The sequence below is a fragment of the Simochromis diagramma genome, unplaced genomic scaffold (genome assembly GCF_900408965.1).
Source record: "Simochromis diagramma unplaced genomic scaffold, fSimDia1.1 OVJJ01000596.1, whole genome shotgun sequence".
NCBI classification, from domain to species: domain Eukaryota; kingdom Metazoa; phylum Chordata; class Actinopteri; order Cichliformes; family Cichlidae; genus Simochromis; species Simochromis diagramma.
In genome coordinates, this window is record NW_024387245.1 from 14221470 (window position 1) to 14243530 (window position 22061).

The following is a 22061-nucleotide window of genomic DNA, read 5'->3' on the forward strand; positions in this document are numbered from 1 at the left end:
AAACGAACAATAGACATTTCACTGTAGGGGGAAAAAAATGGATGAATACAGCAGTCTACGTGAGAGTTGGGTGACCGCCAGGAAAGATGTTAGACACAGTGCTGCTTAGGAGGTTAACACCTGTGACACCTGCAGTGTCCACCTGCAGTACTGCATAGTCTGTGGCTAAGTTGGAAAAACAGAGCTGTGTAGTTGCAGCTCTCACTTCTCCAGACTCAAGATACACTGCTGCTGGTGCGAGAGGAGAGAAGCAACAGGGAACGATTCACAGTGGGGTACATTAGCTGAACAAATTCAGGTAAATTGTGTTTATTCACAACACTTGCCTGGTTTACCTTTATCTTTAAGGCTTATTTAAAATAAGAATTTCATTTTGCAGTGTAAAATGCTGTGTTTATTTTTACTGTGCATATGACAATAACATTTCTTCAAGGAAGAATAATCCCCCTACCCCCAAACTCCCTCCCTCATCATTTCATGTAAGGTTTTGGGAAGCTAGTTTAACCCTTTACTGCACTGTTTCTGAAGTGTTGTTCTTCTGTCTGGTGCTGTTCGTCTGGCAAGCTTGTCATTGCTTTTTCGGCCATGGATTGTCACAAATCACCACCATGCCACATCTCCCACAGCATGCAGGGTCCAGGACAGAAAATCAATGGACTCTCATGGGCAACTCCATCAGTGCACTGATGGTGAAGAGAAGAGGGTGGGGGTCAGGTCTGCAGAATGAGGAGAGAGAGAGATGGAAGCAGGTTTTATGGTGTTATTTTTGTGCCACTATTCTGAGCTCACCTAAAAAAAATTTGAGCGCACGTAAAAAAAGTTTGCAGGTACAAGTGTTGCATTTTGAGGAGAAATTTATTTTGAGCGAAGAAAAGCTGAATTTGAGTGAACAAAATTCATTGCTGTGTGCAAAAAAATGTATTTCAGTGTTTGCTATTATCCACACACACACACAACAGCAGCCCCTCTCGCTCAGTTTTTGCATTTGCGCTTGCTCGCAATGTGTGTGGATAATAGCAAACACTGAAATACATTTTTTGCACGCAGCAATGAATTTTGTTCACTCAAATTCAGCTTTTCTTCGCTCAAAATAAATTTCTCCTCAAAATGCAACACTTGCACCTGCAAACTTTTTTTACGTGCGCTCAAATTTTTTTTAGGTGAGCTCAGAATAGTGGCACAAAAATAACACCATAAAACCTGCTTCCATAGGTTTTAGGGGCATGTGAGGCCCGATTTAAGAGCATGTTTAGCCAAACAACGAGAATAAAGAGTAATACTGAAAGAGATGAACGCCTTTGTATCTTTTGAAATCGAAAGGGTTTTGTCACCAAAACCAAGCACATACTGAGCACAAACATATGACAGAGCCATGCTTTTCCAAAGATGTGAAATATTCTGTAGATATATACAAAGTAGGGTTCATCCAAAAACCATATGTCACATAAGCTGACAAAGGCAAACAGCTGTTTTCTTCTTTGGTTAACCCAGCTGTTCTCCAACGTTTCTCCAACACTATCCATTATCACAAAGTTGTTCACTCTTTGTTTTTTATCTATGGCACATCTACGTACCGAGTCAGATCAAATATTTTCAGTTTGGAAGACTTCAACTTTCCATATCTGACATATGTGAAATATGAAAATAAAAATGTTGGAATAACATACAGGAGTGCCGGAAACAAGAAGATGACAATGTATGAAAGTTAAAATAACAGGACGGAGAAATTAAAGGAGAGTGGGGGTGGGGTGGGAGATTGAGTTAGCGCACCATAATGAAAAGGATTGAAAGCAGGAGGGAACATGGACAAGCCTGATAAGCAAGTGACTGAGAAAGACATAAGTGTTTTGGATTGTGTCGAGCAAATTCTTCCAAATAAGAGCAGTGGCTCATGAAAGTGATATCATATGGAAATGTCTCCAACACACCATTTAACATTCACTGCTGGAACTGACTGTAGATATGATTGCCTCAGGTTGCAGGCAATGCATGCAAATGTTATGTAAAATATGAAGTGTTGGCTTCCCTTTTCTGAATTATTTCATCCAAATTTTCTCATTAAGGTTTTAGATTTCACACCTCAATTTGATTTTACTGATACAATTTGCAAAATGAAGCTTACTTTCACAGCTACTAGATCCCTGGTAGAGATTTTTTCTAGTCTGTGAAATAAAGGCTAACAGGTTATTGTCATTTTATGTTTTTGTTTCAGTCGTGGACACCAAGGTGATCCTGGAGGGTTTGCAGAGGCTTGGCCCCACACCAATATATCTACCTGTCAGCTACCGGATCCTCAATGCAGAGTCAGCGTTCTTTTTACAGGAGGCAAACCAGGACTTAATGAGGAACTCCAGCCTCCAGGCTCGCACTGAGTCCTTTTTCATCCACCAGGCCCGGCAGATGCCCTTTGTCAATGCTAGCTATGGACCACTGTCTGTCCAGCAGCCTGTCCCCCTGGAGCTGCTACAGACTTCGCCAGGGCCCTTTAGTACACCCTCTTTCACTTCATCCTTAACAACATCAGCGTCGGCATCGCCTCTCTTTACATTCAACTGGAAGGTGCACACTTACATTATCAGCGAGAGGATTCACCCTAGCTGGCCGAAAGTTCAAGTGCTGTTCTATATTGCAGGCAGGGACTGGGATGATTACAGCACCATCCACAAGCTACCCTGTATCAGGATGTTTGCCTTTCATGAGACTCAAGAGGTGCGTGGAACATGCAAGCTAAAAGGCGATCTGGGGATATGTGTTGCCGAGCTGGAGCCCCTGGCCAGCTGGTTCAGCCCACCTACTGTCAGGCCAGGTAGGCAGAAGGTCTCCGAGGAAGCTCAAGGCACTCCGGTGGAGCTCTACTATATGGTTCAAACCACAGATAATGGAGACTGCACTTCAGAGGATTCAAGAAAGGGCAGCTCTGTCCTCACAGACCAGCCGAGGCCGTTAGGGTACTTTGCAGGGCATACCCCTATGCAGCGCATTGGAAGTGTCAGACTGTTTCAGCCACTGTTGGAGCTGAAACTAGACAATAACTTTGTGGTGATGGCACCCTCCAAACCCATTCGGCAGCGAGAAACAGTCTCAACTTTTCTGGCTCTATCTGCTCTTTCTTCAGTACAAATTTTCACCCTCAGGTGAGTCAACCTCCTCCAGGGAGAACACAGTTTACTTCGCAGCTGTACTAATGTTTTCTCATTCTCCATTCTCCAATTCAAACAGAAATTGTTTGAAATGCACACAGTTGAAAAGAAGGGTTTCATTTGAATTTTAAAAAAAGAACAAATGATATATAAAACCCTTTGAGAAAACTAAACATCCAACCCTTCGATAATATACAACATTTACAATTTATCCATGTTTGAAATTGTGCTTAAGCTTATAAAACTTTTCTTAAGAAGTTCTTGGTCATTGTCACACTGTAAAAAGCATCAGACAGAGTAGAACTAATCTTGCAAAATAACAAAATATTATTGTTTCTAAAACAGTGTACTGTCTGAGTAGTTATATTACGCAGATAAATGTGCGCTCTTGTTCATGAAACCATATTCTACAGGGAGAAAAGGTGAAGCGTAATTATCATATTTCCTTTGGCCAGAAACTATGGTCTGGAAAAGCTCTTTTCCCCATAAAGATGACGACCTGCGCTTTACGCTTGATGACAAGTTTTGAGACCTCAGTACATATCAGTAAAAAAATGTAAAAAGTTAAACATAAATAAGTAAATGAAATTAATAACTCTTTTATGTAACACTTTTTGAAACAGAGTTACAAAGCACTTCACAGTTTGAATAAAAGCTACATATTGAAGATAGTGTACGCCAGGGCTCGGCAACCCTGGTCACGCATGCCATGATTAACTGATGGCACGACCATAGCTGGACTGGCCATCGATGGTGATTTTTCTTTTTTATGGGCCGATGATTTTTTTTTTTTTTGTAAAGGCATAAACAGTGAAAGGTGGTGGATTGGCCAGATGTGTAAATTTAAGTCAGTTGTTTGGTGGTGGCTATGGCGAAGCTTCCACAGAGGCCAGCAGGTGGATGAGAGAAAGGGGAGGCAGGAGGAGGAGACGGCCGCCGGTCCGAGTGTCAGGTGAACTGAACTTCAGGTAAGAAGATATGGCCTGCAGTCTATCTGGCTCAGATATAAACCAAGTTCAGGTGTAGTGTATTTTCGTTGTGCTGACTTTTTACAGTCAGTTACAATAACTCGTACTGTGTACTAGCTAGCGTGACAGAGTTTCTATACAGCTGGGTGGGTGCTATAATGTTACTAGTGAATAGTGAACTTTATTTTATTCATAAGGTTTGTTAGTAGAGTTGCCAACCTTCCCGTAAAAAATGGAATTGTCTCGTATTCAGAGAAAATATTACGCGTTTCGTATTGAGGTGAAAAGGAAAACAGTTTGTCTTGTACTTCAGCTAGAATGGAAAAAGACACAAAGCTTGAGTTATTCTGCATCTTTACGCTGCACAGCTGCCTCTTCTTCTCTCATTCTCTCTCCTCCCTTTCCTGTTGCTACTTCATCAATCAATCAATCAATCACGTGCAGGTTGTCCTGCAGTAAAATAGGACCCCCCCCCCGACCTTACACACACAACACAGACATCACATGGGGATACAGGTCGGAGATTGGTAGCGTTACAGAAAAAAAACACTGAAATATACACTACAATGGGAAAGTACAAGCGATAAAAAAGAGACCTCTACTCATGCTGGGCTCCTGGGAGGACAGCATGAGAACAGGAAAAAGAAAAACTCCTCTGCACAAGAAAGCACATAAATGTCCACAGCACAACATTATGGAACACGTGACAAGCCACAGGGTCGGGTGGAGGGTGAGGAGTAATCCGAAGCAAACACAGCAGCCATCCTGCCCAGCGCTACCATTCCAGCGCGGGCTCAGACCCGCCGTGTTCCCAGGAGGGAACAAGCATCGAAGGCGTTTGGAAAGGGAGGGGGGATGAGTGTGTGCATATCAGTGTATATGTATGTGTGTGCGTGTCCAGAGTTCAGCTGAGACAGTGTCCTTCGCCCTGCTAGGCTAAGTAAACAGTCTTCCAGCCAACCCAGGTGGCCTTGCATGGAATGGGAAGGAACAGACTAAACACAGTCGTTATCAGGGTGTTTTTGTTCGGCTCCAGCCTTGCGACCGCAGCTGGCGCCGAAAGGGTATCCGCATGAAGTGATGGTGCTTTTTACTTTAGTGCGAACAGCTCATATGATCATGAAACTGATCAATGGTCAGCTGATCGGCTTTTCTCTCTTGTTTGTTTATCGCCCACTTTGCGCCAGAAAGAGGAAACCAGCGGACGTCGCGCTAAACAACAGCAGCACGTTTAAGCTTGATCAGCTGTTGTTAGAATTTATTTATTATTAATTTCTAGTATCAGTTGATGTTTGCGGGAACCACAGCTGTAAAAGCTGCGTGATACCGGTTTGGTTATCTGGTGAGAGGGAAACATGAAGATGAAACCAGGAGATGTTCTTACTGAATCATCAGAGCTGAACAGGTGATGGACAAACAGGTTTACCTTTTAGGTGACATGAATGAGTTGAAGGAAGTTGTGAACTGTTTCTGAGAGACAAATAACACCAGGATCCTTTTGTAAGTAGCTGACAGCTGGTAACTGTGCAGGGGCGGGTCTAGCAAAGTTTTGCCAGGGGGCCAGGTGGGGCATTAACAGGGAAAGGTGGGGCACAAAGAAATACTTTTCTGTCTTATTCTCATTTAAAATGTCTGGCTTTAATTAAATAATTATCTGAATCTTACAACCAAAGTTTTCATCTGATGTAAAATGTATAGAGATCATACATATATCAACAGGACTGTACATCACTGTCACAACAGCGTTCGTTTTCATTTAAAGGCTTTATGGCTTTTCCTATAATACCTGGGCGACCAGTCTCTAGTCAAAATGCCCGGGCCGATTTTTTTGTCCCAGTCCAGCCCTGGGCACGACACGCAGTGAATTAATCTGAGAAGGTGCATTAAAAAATAAATGGCCGGGCCAGCGGTGCACATTGCAAATTAGCTCATATAGACAAATTAGTTGTGCCACTTCGTAATGATGGTATCTTAGCTGACAACTCCAACTACCAGGTTCAACTTGTAGTTGGCTAAAAATCACTTAGCCTACCGGTGAGAGGGACGTTGCTAGCTGGCAGTTTTTTCAAGCGATGTTGAAATTCCCACATTCCAACATGATTCAGGAGCTGTCCGCTCAGCGCAGCATCAGCAACACGTAAATACACGGATACATCCGTAGACTTGAGACAGAAGTCACAATGCGTTTTCAGGACTTTCAGGTGTATGGACCAATTTTTTCTTTTCTGATCAAACCAGAAAGGCTTCAATGAGCAGCTGGATTTGTCTCGCATTAACTGGCTGAACTCAGAGGACATCGAAATGCAGCTGACCGAACTGAAAAGCTCGACTCTGTGGGGGTCAAAGTTTGCAGAACTACGAACGCAGCTGGTATCCATAGCTGTGCGTGTTCATGGAGTTTGCATTTTCACCTGCTGGACATCACTACCTGACAAGTTTAACTGTCTTCAGAACATTGCAGAGGCCTTATTGACAGTATTTGGTTCTACATATCTGTGTGAGCAGATTTTCTCCCACATGAATAGTGTCCTCAGGTAGCTGTCTGAATGCTGGACATTCAGAGACCTGTGTCTCTGAGTGGGAGCCCAGACATCACATTAACATGTGTATCCCTGTATCAACAAACATGCCATATTGGCCCAGTTTATTTTTCTTATCATTGTTGTGAGGAGACCATAAATAGCATTTGCATTTTCTGTTATGGAGTTCTTGTTATGGATAAAAAGTGTCTATTTTTTGTTGTTTCAAAATAGCTGATAACTATTCGCTGATAGCTGCCAACATCTGCGAACAAATATAATTCTATAAAGTTGTTCTATATAGTGTGTAACTGTTGATATAGAGCGTTATTAAATTTATTGCTAATGCGATCATATGGCACACTGACTTCTGAGGAAATTTTAGATGGCACTCATCATCAGAAAGGTTGCCGACCCCTCGTGTACGTATTCAAACATACTGACACATAATCAACCATATGGTCAGTTATTCATTCCAATGCATACAAATAGAGACAAACTATGGCTGAAAATAAAGGGGAAAAGATTAAGGGAAAACTAACCTGTAAAAAATGAGTTTTTATCAGAACAAATAACAGAGTCAGCTGACCTGATTGACTAAGGAAAGCTGTTCCACAGTGTAGGCGCAACAACCTCAAAAGCGATCCCCTCTGGTTTTAAAATCAGAGCGAGGGACAGTTAGGGGACCCTGGTTAGAGGATTAGAGATGCCGGGTGCTATGATAAAGTCTCAGAAGCACTGCTATATAAGCAGGGCCCTGTCTATATAGAGCTGTATGTGTTAGTAACAGAATTTCAAAGTGGATTTGTAGTTTCACTGGGAGCCAGTGAAGGGATGCAAGAACAGGTGTAATATTTGACCGCTGGCTAGTTTTTGTCAGCAGTCTTGCTGCTGCGTTCTGCACTAATTGGAAACTGGCTATGGAGGACTGACTGATGCACGTGCTGGGAATTACAATAATCAAAGTGGGAGAAAATTAAAGTGTGAACTAAAAATACCAGATGATTGAATGACAGCAAAGGTTTGATATTTGCAATATTTCTTAGGTGATGGAAACAAGATTGGATGAGCTTTGAGATGTGAGTTTCAAGGTTGTGGGGGCTGATATACTGACTGACCCCCTTAGAAAAACTGTCGGGAATCTCAGTTTTACCAGAATTGAGATGAAGGAAGGCAAATGCCTACTTCAAGTAGGCTTTCAAAGGGTAAATATATTGCACTGCTTCAGTGCAAATGCTAATTTCACTTTAAACAACTACTGACTCCACAACAACTTGAAATCTTTAAAAAGCACATTTATGTTAAAGTTTTCTGTGTGTGTGTGTGTGTGTGTGTGTGTGTGTGTAATCATGTAAACAATATACAGGAGATTATGTAGCAAAGAAAATGCTTTACAAAATAAAAGAAAATACATTTCACCTGTTCTGATTTATTTACATGTCTAAAAGGAGTGGGAAGAAGTGCACACTTATTTAATCCCACTCCTTTGCCATTATCAGTTAACATGGTCTTTCCTCCCCACTGCTGTCAGACTCTACAACAAAGACTTTTGCAGCTGATCAAACACACACAAACCCGCACATGAGCAATAAGACTAAGTGCAATACTCTTTTCTGACAAAGTTGTATTTTTACTCAGTTGAATATAGCATTTGTATTCTATTTTATCCTATTTTATATTTTATTCTATTTTATTCTACTGTTTATAGTATTTTATTTGATTCTATTCTGTACAGTTGTGTACAGCATATCATTCTTATTGTATTCTAATTTTTGCTGTATAACTTTGCACTGTCCACTTTCTGCTGTGACAAAACAAATTTCCCACATGTGGGACTAATAAAGGTTATCTTATCTTAACATTTATTTAGCTTCCTTACTGATATAATCTGCAGTAATAACAATGAACATATTTCTAATATAATATATACACCACATAAAATATTAATTATTATCATATCAATATGTTTTTGTAACTCCATAACTTTGCCTCCTCACAACAAAGCCGGTACCTCCAGTTTTGAAAAGTTAACTGTACAATGCAAATAAGCACCAAATAACAACTTTCTAAACAGAGACATTCACTGATATTCATCATTTTCCATTTCTTTCTATCTCATGAAGCTCGTATCTTTATGACTCTTTTTGAATTTCTTTATGTTTGGACATTGCTCTGCACTCAAACTGTTCCACAGTTTCACTCCACGCACACACAGCAAAATCTCCAGTGTTAAATTAACACTGGAGAGTGTCTATATGGGTCCACACCTCTGAGTGTTAAATACAACACTGTTGAGTGTTAAATTAACACTTTTGACAGTGTTATATGTTTAAAAGTAACCTAGTCAGTTTTGAAGATTAACAAAGACTAACACTGAGCAGTGCTGATTTTCTAACACTGGAATATTTCTAACATTTTGAGTTATTTTCCATTTAACACTCAACAGTGTTGTATTTAACACTCAGAGGTGTGGACCCATATAGACACTCTCCAGTGTTAAATTAACACTGGAGATTTTGCTGTGCAGAAACACAAAAGCCTTTCCTGGCAGTACGCACATTCACAGTTTCGAAGTGACAAAAAACCCTTAAATTATAACTTCTTTCTCTCAAAAAAAGCATGCTTTGAATATCACCTGGATTATTATTCTTTTTTTGTTCTGAACAGATTTTGTGCTTGATTTATTTTATTGATGCTCCAGAAAACTGAAAGAGCAAAGCATTTTACACTTACCTTCCAGCGAACGAGACACTGTTTTCTTCTGAGTGAACAGAACTCCGGAAAAACTATATAATTTTTTACAAAAACTGTGATGGATGTGTTTTATACAATCAGCTTGTTTGTCTTGTGTGCCTACAAACTTAAATTGAAGGATATTAGATTTCCCACAGCGCTTACGTCTCATATAGGAGTTTGTTTGCAGTGAAGTGGATAACACCTTAATTACACATTTGTGCTACTTATGAAGACTGTTTCATGTGTTCGCACTCAAAATTATCATGATTTAAAAAAAATAAATGAATAAATCTGAGTTGAATCTGCACAGTGGCAGCAAAAATGTACTTGATTCATTGAGCTTTGTCTCATACAAATGACTTTTCAAAGAGACTGTAATTGCTGCATGTTGCGTGATGCAAATTAAGGTGTAAGGAATATGCATTTCCATCAAGCTACTTTTATTCGAGATCTAAATCATGGCAGATGAAACGGTTAGTGGCCTCAAAGTGGAGCTGTGACAGAGAGCCTTGGCAATTTGTCAACCCTGGGTGAGCAGGAAATATGCCAAAAAGCCTCATTGCTTTTTCTCTCACTCCAGTGATGATGAACTCCCATGAAGTATTAGCGCTCACAGTGTGTGTTTATCACATTTGTCAGCATGTGTGTAAATGGGAACTTTAAAGGCGGTATTTTTTCCTTTAGTGCCTCTTTTGCACCAGTGTTGCACCCCAACCGTTCAGAAGTTCATCTTTTTTATGTTTTTCCATAGGGATAGCAAAGACTTAAAATTCAGCCAAAATACCTAATTAGCAACCAAAAGATTAAGCCTCAAAGTGTTTAAAAAAATCACAGGCTACTTTAGAGTACTTGACTACCAGCATGTCAAGCTGAACATCCATATGCTGATGATTAATCTCGCATTTGCTTTGTTGTGCGTTGCTTTTATCTTACAGGACAAAACCTGTGGTGCTATTCAGTGTGGTGTTCTCCCAGCTGCTGGATTTTCTGATAATACAAAACTTTCTTTAAATACCCTTTAAGGATTTGAAATGCCCATGGTGAAGGTGTGAATTCAAGTTCGGCATCACCAGCGGGCGGTTGTTGGAGTTTGTGTTGATCCTTATTTTAAATTGCTATGTTGAACAAAGAGGTTTTCTTCCCTCTCGCTCGAAGCAATGTTTGCCTATGCAGGCCGTGGGTGTTTATGAGAAGCGTACTTTACAAGTAGCTTTGGTGTGTTTCCCCCAGCCACTGATACATCATTAACTATTTATAGGGTTATTCCTTTCCTCTCCGCATTATCGCTTTCTCTCCTTTTTAACCCCTCCTCCTTTTCCTCCACCAGTTAACTTTTGACAAAAGAGTTGTGGAACTCTCCCAAGATAGCATTTACTCCTAAATGTGCTGCTGTCAGCTGGAATCAGTGTTTTATATGCCTCCACACCAGTGACAGCTATGACAGGAGGCATTCTGTTTTCATGCTGTCCATCCCATTGTTGTGAAGGTGATTTTTGAAGGGTTTTTTTTTTTTTCAAATTTGCTCCCAGCAAAGTCACAGTGACTTCAATTCCCCTCAAAAATGTATATTTTCTTTTTAATTGAGAGCACTGTAAACAATCAGCAGGCTTATATTTGATAAATAGGGGTTACTATTCTATCTTTTGGTTCATGAAGGTCGTCACAATTGTCAGTAGGGTTGTCAAAAATGTAATAGTTGCTAATCAGTATCGAAATTGCTATTTGATTAGGTGCTCTACTCTAGACAGGCAGGCAACAAGCCCCTCCCCTCACTAGCAGCTAAACACATGGACAGTAGTTGACAATCACAATGCTGAACACCACTTAATAAGGAATTTTTTGGTTTTAGGGGGCTAAAGATCCCTTTTTAACAACAATAAAATATTAAACAGTTATGAATGTTAATCTGGCCAGAGCACATCTGATAGCCACATTATCACTAAGGTAGTGGCTATGGTTAATAACAGGATGATGCTAATGTTGGAGCTAGGCAGCAAAGTTATCAGTCCTTCCTGTAACTTTGATAGACAGTGTTAATTTGTCATGATAACAAAATTATTTGTGTCTAAAAGGTGGTGTGTTTCTCCTAAAGCCTCAGATTGAAGCTGAGAAAAGTATACAAAGAATCAACTGATTTCCAGTGTTCTCAGCCAATTAGCCTCACGTGCAGCTAGCAGGCCGCACTCTGCTCCGCTGGGACAGGACAAAGGACTCCGGTAAGAGCAGGGGGGGAGGGCTCTGTATTTACGTGCATAAAAGCTGGTGCAACAACGGGGCAATTATAAACAGTCACTGCTCCCCGAACCTCGAGTACATGTCGGTAAGATGCCGGCCTTTCTTTCTACCGAGAGAGCTAACAGTAGTGATCATCACGGCTGTGTACATTCCACCCGATGCCAACGTAAACACGGCGCTCTCTATCCTGCTGAACACCATTAACGAACAGCAGCGGGCCCACCCGGACGGTGTTCACATTATCGCAGGTGATTTTAATAAGGCCAACATAAAGACTGTACTCCCAAAGTTCTATCAGCATGTCAAATGTCCCACCAGAGGAGAAAACACTCTAGATCATGTTTACTCCAACATCAAGCATGCATATAGAGCCATACCCCTCCCCCACCTCGGTCAGTCCGACCATCTCTCCCTCCTGCTCTCCCCAGACTACACCCCCCTCAGGCGCAGTGCCAGGCCCACCACAAAGACTATTACAACCTGGCCGGAAAATGCTCTCTCCAAACTACAGGACTGCTTCACAGAGACAGACTGGGACATATTTGAACACCAGGACCTAGAAACATTCACAGGATCAGTACTGGACTACATCAAGTTCTGTACTGCAAATGTGACAGTGGACAAAAGCATTCGGGTTTTACCAAATCAAAAACCCTGGATGACCAGCGAGGTCCGCTCACTCCTCAAAGCCCGTGATGCCGCCTTCAGGTCAGGTGACAGAGCTCTGTACAGGGCTGCTCAAGCTGACCTGAAAAGGGGGATTAAAAAAGCCAAGTCAGACCACAAAAGGAACATCGAGTCCCACCTGTCCAGCAACAACACACGAGAGGTGTGGCAGGGAATGCAAGACGTCATCAACCACAGAGGCAGCACTGCGAAAACAGAAAACCCGAGTGGGCAGCTGGCAGAGGAAATAAACAGCTTCTTCGCCCGCTTTGAAACACCACAACAGCAACACTCATCTGCTTCAGCCCTGCTCCCATCCTCACCTGGTTCCTGCGCCGCTCCACTCACTGTAACAGAGCACCAGGTCAGACGTGTCCTCCTAGCAGTGAACCCGAAGGCGGCCGGTCCAGATGGAGTACCTGGCAAGGTACTAAGAGCATGTGCACACCAGCTCACCCTCATCTTCACCAGACTCTTCAACCTCTCACTGGATCAGGCAGCCATCCCATCCTGTCTAAAATCAGCCACAATCATCCCAGTGCCGAAGAAGTCTCCCATCTCCAGCCTGAATGATTACCGCCCTGTGGCCCTCACACCGGTAATCATGAAATGCTTTGAGAGACTAGTCCTTCAGCACATCAAGGATTACCTCCCCCCAGAATTCGACCCCCACCAGTTTGCATACCGTGCAAACAGATCCACAGAAGACGCCATCGCCATGCTCTGTATCTCATTGTACAACTGTATAGTGACAATAAAGGCATTCTATTCTATTCTATTCTATTCTATGTTATGTGTTCGTCCCTGCAGTACCTTTGCATCCCACCAGGGGGCCCTGTCCCAGATATTAGAATTTACTGCTCTAGAGTAAGTGTATGAGTATTGCGACAATTAATCTCCATAAAAGTGTGTAAAGCTTGGCATGTTGCTAATAATCTAGTGTATTCTTACAGACTAGTTTATTTCTCAAATGAAATATTTGTAATATCGAGATCAGTTAGTCTTAAAGAACGCTAATTTTCACTCCTTTAAAACTTGTATTTTGATTTTAATGCTTCGCATAAATCATAGATTCACTTTTGGCATCCTTGAGATAGTTTTTTGCATCTCAGTGTTACAGCTCTTGGAAAAAGTTTTTATCCTCTAAAGTAGCACAGTGATTGTAATTTGATCACATATATTGATGCCTGTCCTGTTACTTTAGCTCCACAACTAAATTAGCACTCTTACCAAGGGCTATATTATGTGTGCATTTAACTCCCTCTGCTTTATTATATAATTGGCTATGTTTGATCTAATCTGAACTAATCTAATGTAATTATTTTGAATGTAATTATAGGCTTGAATCCAAGCAGCTAAAAAAAAGAAAGGAAAAACAACACCGGCATGAATTTTCACATCTACACTCCTATTTGCAGACAAATACATGCACACATGTATAGTGACACCCACACACATACATATGTGGACCTTCTCTCTGCCAGCTGTAAAGTCATGGTGTGTTTGTCATGCTGAATGTTCCCGGTGGAATCAGTAATTCACTGCTCCCTGCCTCATTAGCCATGGAGAGAGTGGTGTAACAGGTTGGTAAAGGGTTCTCCAGCTACTCCTTATTCAACATGCAAATGAAAACACTATTTCCTCCTGAACAAATTAACAGGCTTTTCAAAAGATAAATTGCCCCAGCTGTATTGTAATTTTGACTAAACAATTCAACATATTTCCACAGATCCCCTCGGGGGCGGTGTTGCTGATGAATGCAAATGAATTTCTAATATCTGAGAGTGTGAAGGTATAAGTACGAGATCCTTCAAGCTGCTGTGCCAGCCAAACAGCCAGCACGGGCGGTTTTGTTTTCTGAAGACTTAGGAGGTGAGAGAGGGCAGGTTCATCGCTGCCCTGTGAATGAAGCAGCTGATTTAGCTAAGGCCAGTTTGTTGTTGCTCAGACGTTACGCAGAAATGATTCAGTGCTGTGTGTAGCTGATTCTGATCTTTAATACAGTTCAGGTTTACAGGTCTTGTGCTTTGGCTGTTTGTTTTTGGCAATTGTTTGCTGAAATATCAGCAGGAGAAAAGGCAGGAATAAAGATGTCCTCCTCAGTGTATTCAGCTTATCTTGACTGCTTTCCACCGTGATTCAGTTCCTGGTAAAGGTCACCCAAGATAGGTATGTCTCTTTTCCATTTTCATTTCTATACTTATCTGTACTCTTTCTTGTATTTTATCTGCTGCTCTGTCTTGGTTTCCCTCTCTTCTTTGTATTGTTTAACCTTTCTCTCCTGATACACGCTCTCCTTTTCTTGCTTTCCCCGAATTTGACATGTTTCTCTTCTTTGAGCTGCTCTGTGCTGAAACACTGTGAGAAAACCCCAGAATTCTGTCTGAGATAGACACGACTTGAAATTTCAGAAATTTGAATAAAAAACTAATTGTATTTAAAGCTGTCTGGTCTTCTTTACCTAGCTCCTTTTTGACATTTAGCCCCATTGGCCAAAGTTATTTACTTTGACAGCACCTCATCTACTCATTAATAAGTTATACAGCATTAGAAATCCAGCGAGATTCACTATGGAGATCTTACTCTCTATAGGGTGTTGCAATACAAAGCTATTGCCATTATCATATAGCAATCTATTTAAGTCATTATATTTCTAACATAATGACTTTCTGTCATTGCTCTTTTCTTGAATTTGTCTTCTTTGTTTTTGCCTTCTCCCTTCACCCTCGTTTCTTTTGTGTGTTTCCAAGGAATGGATTTCTGTGAGAGCCATACTGATCTGCTGTAACATTCAGCGCGACACATGCTTGAAAATGGCCTCATAACCCTTCTCAGATTGATGAGCAGTAACGACTGTTTCTCTGCAGTCATTGCTGTTGTCTTTCCTCCTTGGAGTTGTATAAAGGTTTGCTGCAGATCAGCAAACTAAAGCTCCTGCCTTCATAACCGTTGCTGATAATGAGTTAATAAAGTGCATTTAAGTAGAAGCGTTTGGCTAATATTTATACTCTACATTTCTGGAGACGTTGTCAAAGCCCGACCAATATATGATTTCTTTTGTGTGTTATTTTAAGACCGATACTAATATTGATATTTGATGATTTAAGAATCTAATATAACAGTCAATATATTTTCCTTTGCAGACACACAAAACATAAGCAGATTATCTCAACATTTACTATGTGTATTTATTAATTTCCTCATTTTTAATGCTCTACTTGATCTGCCCTCTGACGGGCAAACTATGCAAGGTCAGTGCTCATAAAATAGTTGATGGGTGTTTCTCTTGTCTTTTATTTACTTTGATTTCAATTTAACAGCTGCTATAAATGCAGATACCAGCAAATAAATAACATTGGCAAATAATAATGGCCTGATGATAAACCCATAAGTTGTGCATTAGATAATCTTCATACCTAGGCTAATGTTCTTACTACAGTTATAATTGAATAGTATTTAAAAGTAAAAAAAACCCACATATAAACTAACATTAGGATGGGTCATAAAGTAAACAATAGAAAGATAATATACTTACACTACAGTAAAATTGATATTTTTTCATTATACATTTTTAAAATGTCAGCTTCAGATTTTTTGTAAATATTTGATTTTGGTTTAAGATGAACAGTTTTTCATGTCTCTGCAAGGCCTCTATTAGAAAGTACGTCTTAAAAAAAAAGAGAAGTAAAAGAAAAACAAAACAATAATTGGTAGAGTTTCTCACATTTAACTGTTACTAAAAAAAAATTTTTCCCTAATTGATTCACACTATCCACAAATAAAATATTAAAAATCCCTTGTAGTGAGAGTGAGAGTTAGGTTCACATTGTTCACAAAGTTTCAGAATTACTTTTTGGAGTTCAAAAGTGAAATACAGTATCTGAGCACAGAGCGGAGGCGGCAACCCAATGTACAGGGAACGCAAATATGATGCATCGACCTCGTGTGTTAATTGGCGCTAATTACAGTAGTACGTGACATCATAATACATAAAATAAAACAGAAAAATGCTTAATAGAAGATAAAGTCACCTGAGATGACTTCAGCAACTTTCCGTTAAACGCTGGATAAACTTTTGCATAATGGGGGAAAACAGTAGACTTTCAAATACATATGGGAATCCTGACTCAGTCTGCTTCATTAAAAAAAACCTTTAGAACTGAACATTTAGAAGATGCTTAAACATATATGATGTATTGCTATTCACCCAAAAAATAATATAGAGCTGAATATATCTCTGAACAATATTGCCAGCATCTTTCTCCAGCCATGATGCTAGTTTTTCCATCATCAGTCAGCTGAAGCATGGTTGACAGATAACATTTGAATGCTATAGAATTATTTAGACTGTATTCATTAACAGTGAGTAATGATGTATTAATCCAGAAACAGCTCATGTGATTAAAACCCAAATATTCAGAATTCCCAGGGGGACCACAAATACACTTCTCTTGATTTAGCTGTCATTGTGGCAGCTATGTTCTGTGTGTGCTGTGCAATACAGAACGAGCCTTGGCAACTAAAATCTCAGTCAAATCAAATCTGGATAGCGTCTGGATGAATTTTCTTACATTGTGTTTGATCCAATGGGAACATAGCTCAACACATGTGATCATAAATATGTTGTAACAACAAAATGTCCCTGTAAAGAAGCAGCCGAGGTTGTCATGAAGGATTACTCTTTTCTTTAGTTTCTTTTTTTTATCTACTGCTGCAATTCCTTTACTTATCCTGCAGTTGCTAACATCTTCAGGCAATATTTTTTTGCTGCAACTTGTACAACTCCAGTTTTTGCAATCTGAGTTGAAGATGATATATATAGGACTAGAGGGGATGACAAACAGTGTGAGATTAGGTAGTGAGGCAGTACAGGCAGAATAAGCTCTGCCAGCTAACTGTGAGGGGATGTGTCTCTCTTTTTCTGTCTCTCTCAGACAATCATAAGCTTGGCCTTTTAAGCACTTGTTTATCCTTGATGTTTTTTGTAGGAATTTACTTTGAAAGTTTGATTCCACAGACTCGACAGCTGTAACACAAACTCAAAATCAGAGAAATTTTAATGTGGACTTGTGGGAAAAGAATAAAGACAGAGATTATGAGTTGGCTGTCATAACTGCAGTCTTTTTATAGAGGCTGATAGCTAACAACTAAAAACGTAGAAAATGCACTTTACTCATCCTAGCTATATGCAAAATGTCTTCATGCACTGTGGGGTGAGAGATGACTCTGAAAGATTGAAATTTTGTCAAAGAATATACTGGGAATGAGAGAAACTAGACAGCAAAGTCATTGGTAAGCAACCGGGAGAGTTTTTGTCACTAGTAAAAGGGAAAAATGAAAATCAAATAGGTCTGAGTATGACTTATTTGCCATGGCTTTTTGCTTTCTTCACAAAATTTCAAATTCAAATCATTAAGACTCTCCCTCTTCTGTGGAAACCAGAAAGACGAGCTTTCATTTGAACTGCAAGCCTTTGCCAAGGTGACACAACTTAAACTTCAGTTGATGCCTTGCTTTGGCTGAAAAAAGAGGGAATCAAGAAAGCTATGTCCAAATTAGCGAGAATCAGTTTGTGCAGTAAGGACAGAGCTCACCAGGAGAAACTGCAGCAGCTAACCTGGTGTTATCTTTGGTAGCCGTCCACATTAGGATTTTTTTCCTGCTGCATGTTCTGTTGGTTTTTTTCTATTTTACAGCATTGCCTTTCACCTCCCTATAACAAAAAAAGCCTCTGTATTCTTCTCTTCTTTAATAAGTCATAAAAAGACACAAGTATTCACATGGAAGAGTGAGTTCTTTTCAAAGAAAGGTTTGTAATAGTTCATTCAGTTGCCCATGAACACTACTTTGCCTGTGTGTTGAGCTTTGGGTCATGCACGTTATGTTGAAAAGTGGACCCAAATAGATCTGAGACTGAAGTAAAATAAAAAGTGAGCTTTTTATATATAATTTATAAAAAGTCCAGAAAAGGCAACACAAAAGGTAACACAAGTAAAAAATTGCAGAAAAATAACAAACATGAAAACTAGGAATATATAAAACTCACACAACAGACAATATGAAACATACAAAGTACAATGTGCAAAACTCTTGAGACACCCCACATTCCTTTATGTTTTACTTTCAAGAAACCCGACTTTCTTGTAATTTTAAAGTGGTTTAAAGCAACAACTCTTTAACTGTTCAAGTGGTTTTAAGCAATAGTTCTCCAATAGTTGAATAATAATTCACTTGCTATCTGAAGATCTTTTAAAGCTTTTTGCATTTTTTAAAGCCACATAATTCAAGGAATAAATTATTGTTCTGTCTACACTAAATGGACAACTCAGCAAAGAACTGATTGTAAATTGTGTCTTTAGGCTCAGTTACTGAAAGTCTGTCATCAAAAACACGTAATTTGTCCTTTAGCTGAATCTATGAAAAATCCCAAAGATAACCCAGTTTTACAGGCATAACATAGTATTTTTGCACCAACAAGGTGATTCCCAAAGAGCAATGATCTGAAAATCAGTCACAACATATCTTATAGATTGATGATCCAAAGCTTTGTTTAAAATCAGAGGGATCACAGAAGATGTAAAATAGTGTGTGTCTACAGACCTCTATAAAACACAGTGGAGGAGAATGTCCTTCTTTCATTGAAGAGCACTGAAAAGAAATGATGAGAAAGTCTGCCCAAGAATGTTCAGGCTATACTACACAATACAGGTGCTCATGAAGTACTTACTTTCAAGCTTGTTGTAATTGTGCAAACTCTTTTTTTCACCTTAAATACAAAATTTCCATTTATGTTTGGAGCATTTTCAGTAAGTTGCTAAACATGGTTCCCCTTTTCCCAGCAAAATACAAAAATTAGGAGGAACAAGGCACAGTTGAGCATAATCGAGACGATCAAGGGAGTACAACCCAGATATAAGAGAAAACTAGTTAACAGAAGAAAATGGGAAGCAAACTACTATAACTGAAAAAAACAGACCCCCCCCCCCCTAATTGAGGGGGTAATTCAGATGAAAAGACAAACTCCATAGACATTAAAGGATAACAAGAACTCAAATCCAAAAAGACCTAGTGCTCAAGATAACTGGGATGATTGTGAAATTAAAACAATGAATGAAAAACTCTGACTAAACATAATCAAAAGACAAGACATATTAGACAAAGGATGAACTCAAACAGAAAACATTTAATAATAAACAGCACAAGAAGCTGGCTGGGCCCTTTCTGTGTGGATTTTGCACTGTGCTTGTGCTGGTTCTCTCCAGGTGCTCTGGCTTCCTCAATGCTCTATGCATGTCAAAAGACATACTTGGAGCTATGATTAAGTGGTGAGTCTAAATTTACCATAGTTGAGAATGTGAGTGAGAGGGTGTCGATTGCTCTCTGTTAGGCCTACAATAGACTGTCAGCCTGTCCAGGTGTACCTTGCCTTTTGTCCCATGACAGCTGGATGAAAAGACAAGAATCCAAAAACTCCAAAGCATCTTCATTTCATGTCAAATCATCGTTGGCTTCGTAGTTGACTGTCTCTGACTTCCGTAAAAATTTCTGGAAAGTTTGGACAGATGTAATGATTACTGTGAATTTCTAGCTTCATATGTCAAATGCTTGCATTCAATGCAATGATGTTTATTTTTTTTAAACATTCACATGTAAACACATTCACATTGCAAAGGGCAACGAGTGACAAATTCTGAAAGTTATATAGTTATAGAATTTCACAATAACGCACAATAACGTTTGCTGTTCATTTATTTTCATGCTATATTAAGCAAATATTTTACCACAAAAACAAAAAATATCAGCAGGTTATCTAATCAAAATAAAACCCTTAAGTTTTTACATGGTTCATATTTTTCCATTTTTGAGACCTAGTCTACCCAACACTTTAAGACGTAGTGCTCTGGAGGAGTCTAGAAGAGTGTGATTCAGCCGATTCAAACTGAAAATACTTGCATATAGGTATGGAAAACATAAAGCAACAATGAGTAACGATCATTCAAAAAAAGCATACTGCATATACTGTAACGTTATATGTCCAAATTATCGACAGAAGAAAAAGTCAGGCATCCAAAAACAGATGGGTAAAATGGTCTTTGACATTAAATGTCATTTCTATTTGAATCATGAGTGTGTTATTTTGTTTGTTTGTTTGTTTATATATTATTCACTGCAGAACTAAAATGCTAATGGTTATTCATCAGTTTTGTTTAGCCTCCTGCAATTCAAACGCAGATCTGTGCCAAGAGCTGGACTGACTGAAAAGGGGGATACAAGGTGCCAAATTCCATCAATTTCCTGCCTGACAACGGCGCAGACTTGGGCTAGATAGTCTGGTAGGCCTGGAATCACTTTCCCTAATAGATTTAGAGAAAATTACAGTTGTCTCAATGCTGCAAATGAAATCTGAAAGTGTCTGAAAAGTATGTTAATCCCTAAAATACTGCGGTCTCCTGCAGAAACATCCCCACTAGCCAGTATTAAAAGTTAAATCGCTGTGTTTTCATGCAGCAGTAGTAACAGAAGCTGCTGATAAACACACAGAAAAAAACACAACTGATTCATCTAAAAATTCTAGAAAAAAAACTTGATAAAAACCTTATTTATTTATTGAATCTGCATTTCTCTGTTATTCAGAACATGTATTTTGACTTGTACCTAATCTGATCACCTCTGTCTTTTCTATATATACTATACTATATTTTATTTTGTAGCTAGTTAGATTTAAAACTATATGCTGTTTGTTCTTGCTGACCAATAGCACTGCCTTTGGCTGTGAAGGTTTGAGGCATCTTACTGTTTGTAGGGGTGTCAGTTATCATTCCTGCTTTCATACTTTTAAAAGCATTTTCCTGGAGCTGGCTATGATAGTTGCATTACTGAATGGTAAAATTCACCTTCTGCTTCCCCAGAAGTATTGCTCTTTTATGTTTTTTGCTTTTACTCCCAGAACAGGTTGCCTTTCCCTCACAGACACAGGCAAAAAATACAGAGTTTGTGGCAGTGACAACAACAACAAAAACAAAAAAAAAAGCAGTGACAATGACCTAGAGAAAGAGGGAGAAAAAAAGAACTGACAAGCTGACAGAGTTTGGGCTTCTGGGGTGAATCATTAGACTGATATAACATTCAGCATGCAGCTTGGAGCAGTGCCTTTGGCTGGGCTTTGAGCTACGTAGTGTTGGTCAGTCTGGCTGTAGCTGGTTGGGAGGTCAGCCATTGATCTGAAGATATAAGCTGGTACTTTGGATCCAAGCCTTCATGATCCTGCAGAGCTACCACTGTGTGTGGATAAGCCTTGATCTGCTCACGGGTTTCAATCTGTGTGTGTGCCAGTGTGGCTGCGCTCTGTTTGTGTGTGTATACTGATGCATGTGATCTGTACGATTCTTGTTTTGTCAATCGCAGTCCTGCAGGAGAGAGTGAATAAAAACAGTGAATATAGAGATAAATGATAGGTAAGATAGAAATAAGGTGGGCAGCACCCATGAATACAGTTATGGTCAAATTAATTATTATCTTACAAAGCATTACATTAAATAACTTCTAGGTGAGCAGTGGCAGCATGAATCGCTATAGATAGAATTAAAAAAACCTCATGAGTGGTCACACTCATTGGCACGCTGCACTTTAATTTTACCCCAGGTGACAGCTTCTGTATCTGACAGCCAAAAATCTGAAATCTGGAATATAATACAACATGAATTTCTGTGCAGCGATTTGAACAACTTGAGTATTGTTCACGTCTATTGTTTCTGAAAAGTGACATCAAGTTTTTCTGATGCCTGACCATTCGGCTC

The 22061-nt window shown here is 39.6% G+C and overlaps 1 protein-coding gene across 1 annotated transcript in view; it reads left to right on the forward strand.

Annotated features, from left to right (window-relative positions):
• The window catches only part of si:dkey-112m2.1 (transmembrane protein 132C), a 175523-nt gene that overhangs the window by 58266 nt on the left and 95196 nt on the right, over window positions 1–22061 (forward strand). The window contains exon 3 of the mRNA XM_040000154.1: window positions 2213–3134. Coding sequence (XP_039856088.1) covers window positions 2213–3134 — 922 coding nt within the window. The remainder of the gene's footprint in view (window positions 1–2212; window positions 3135–22061) is intronic.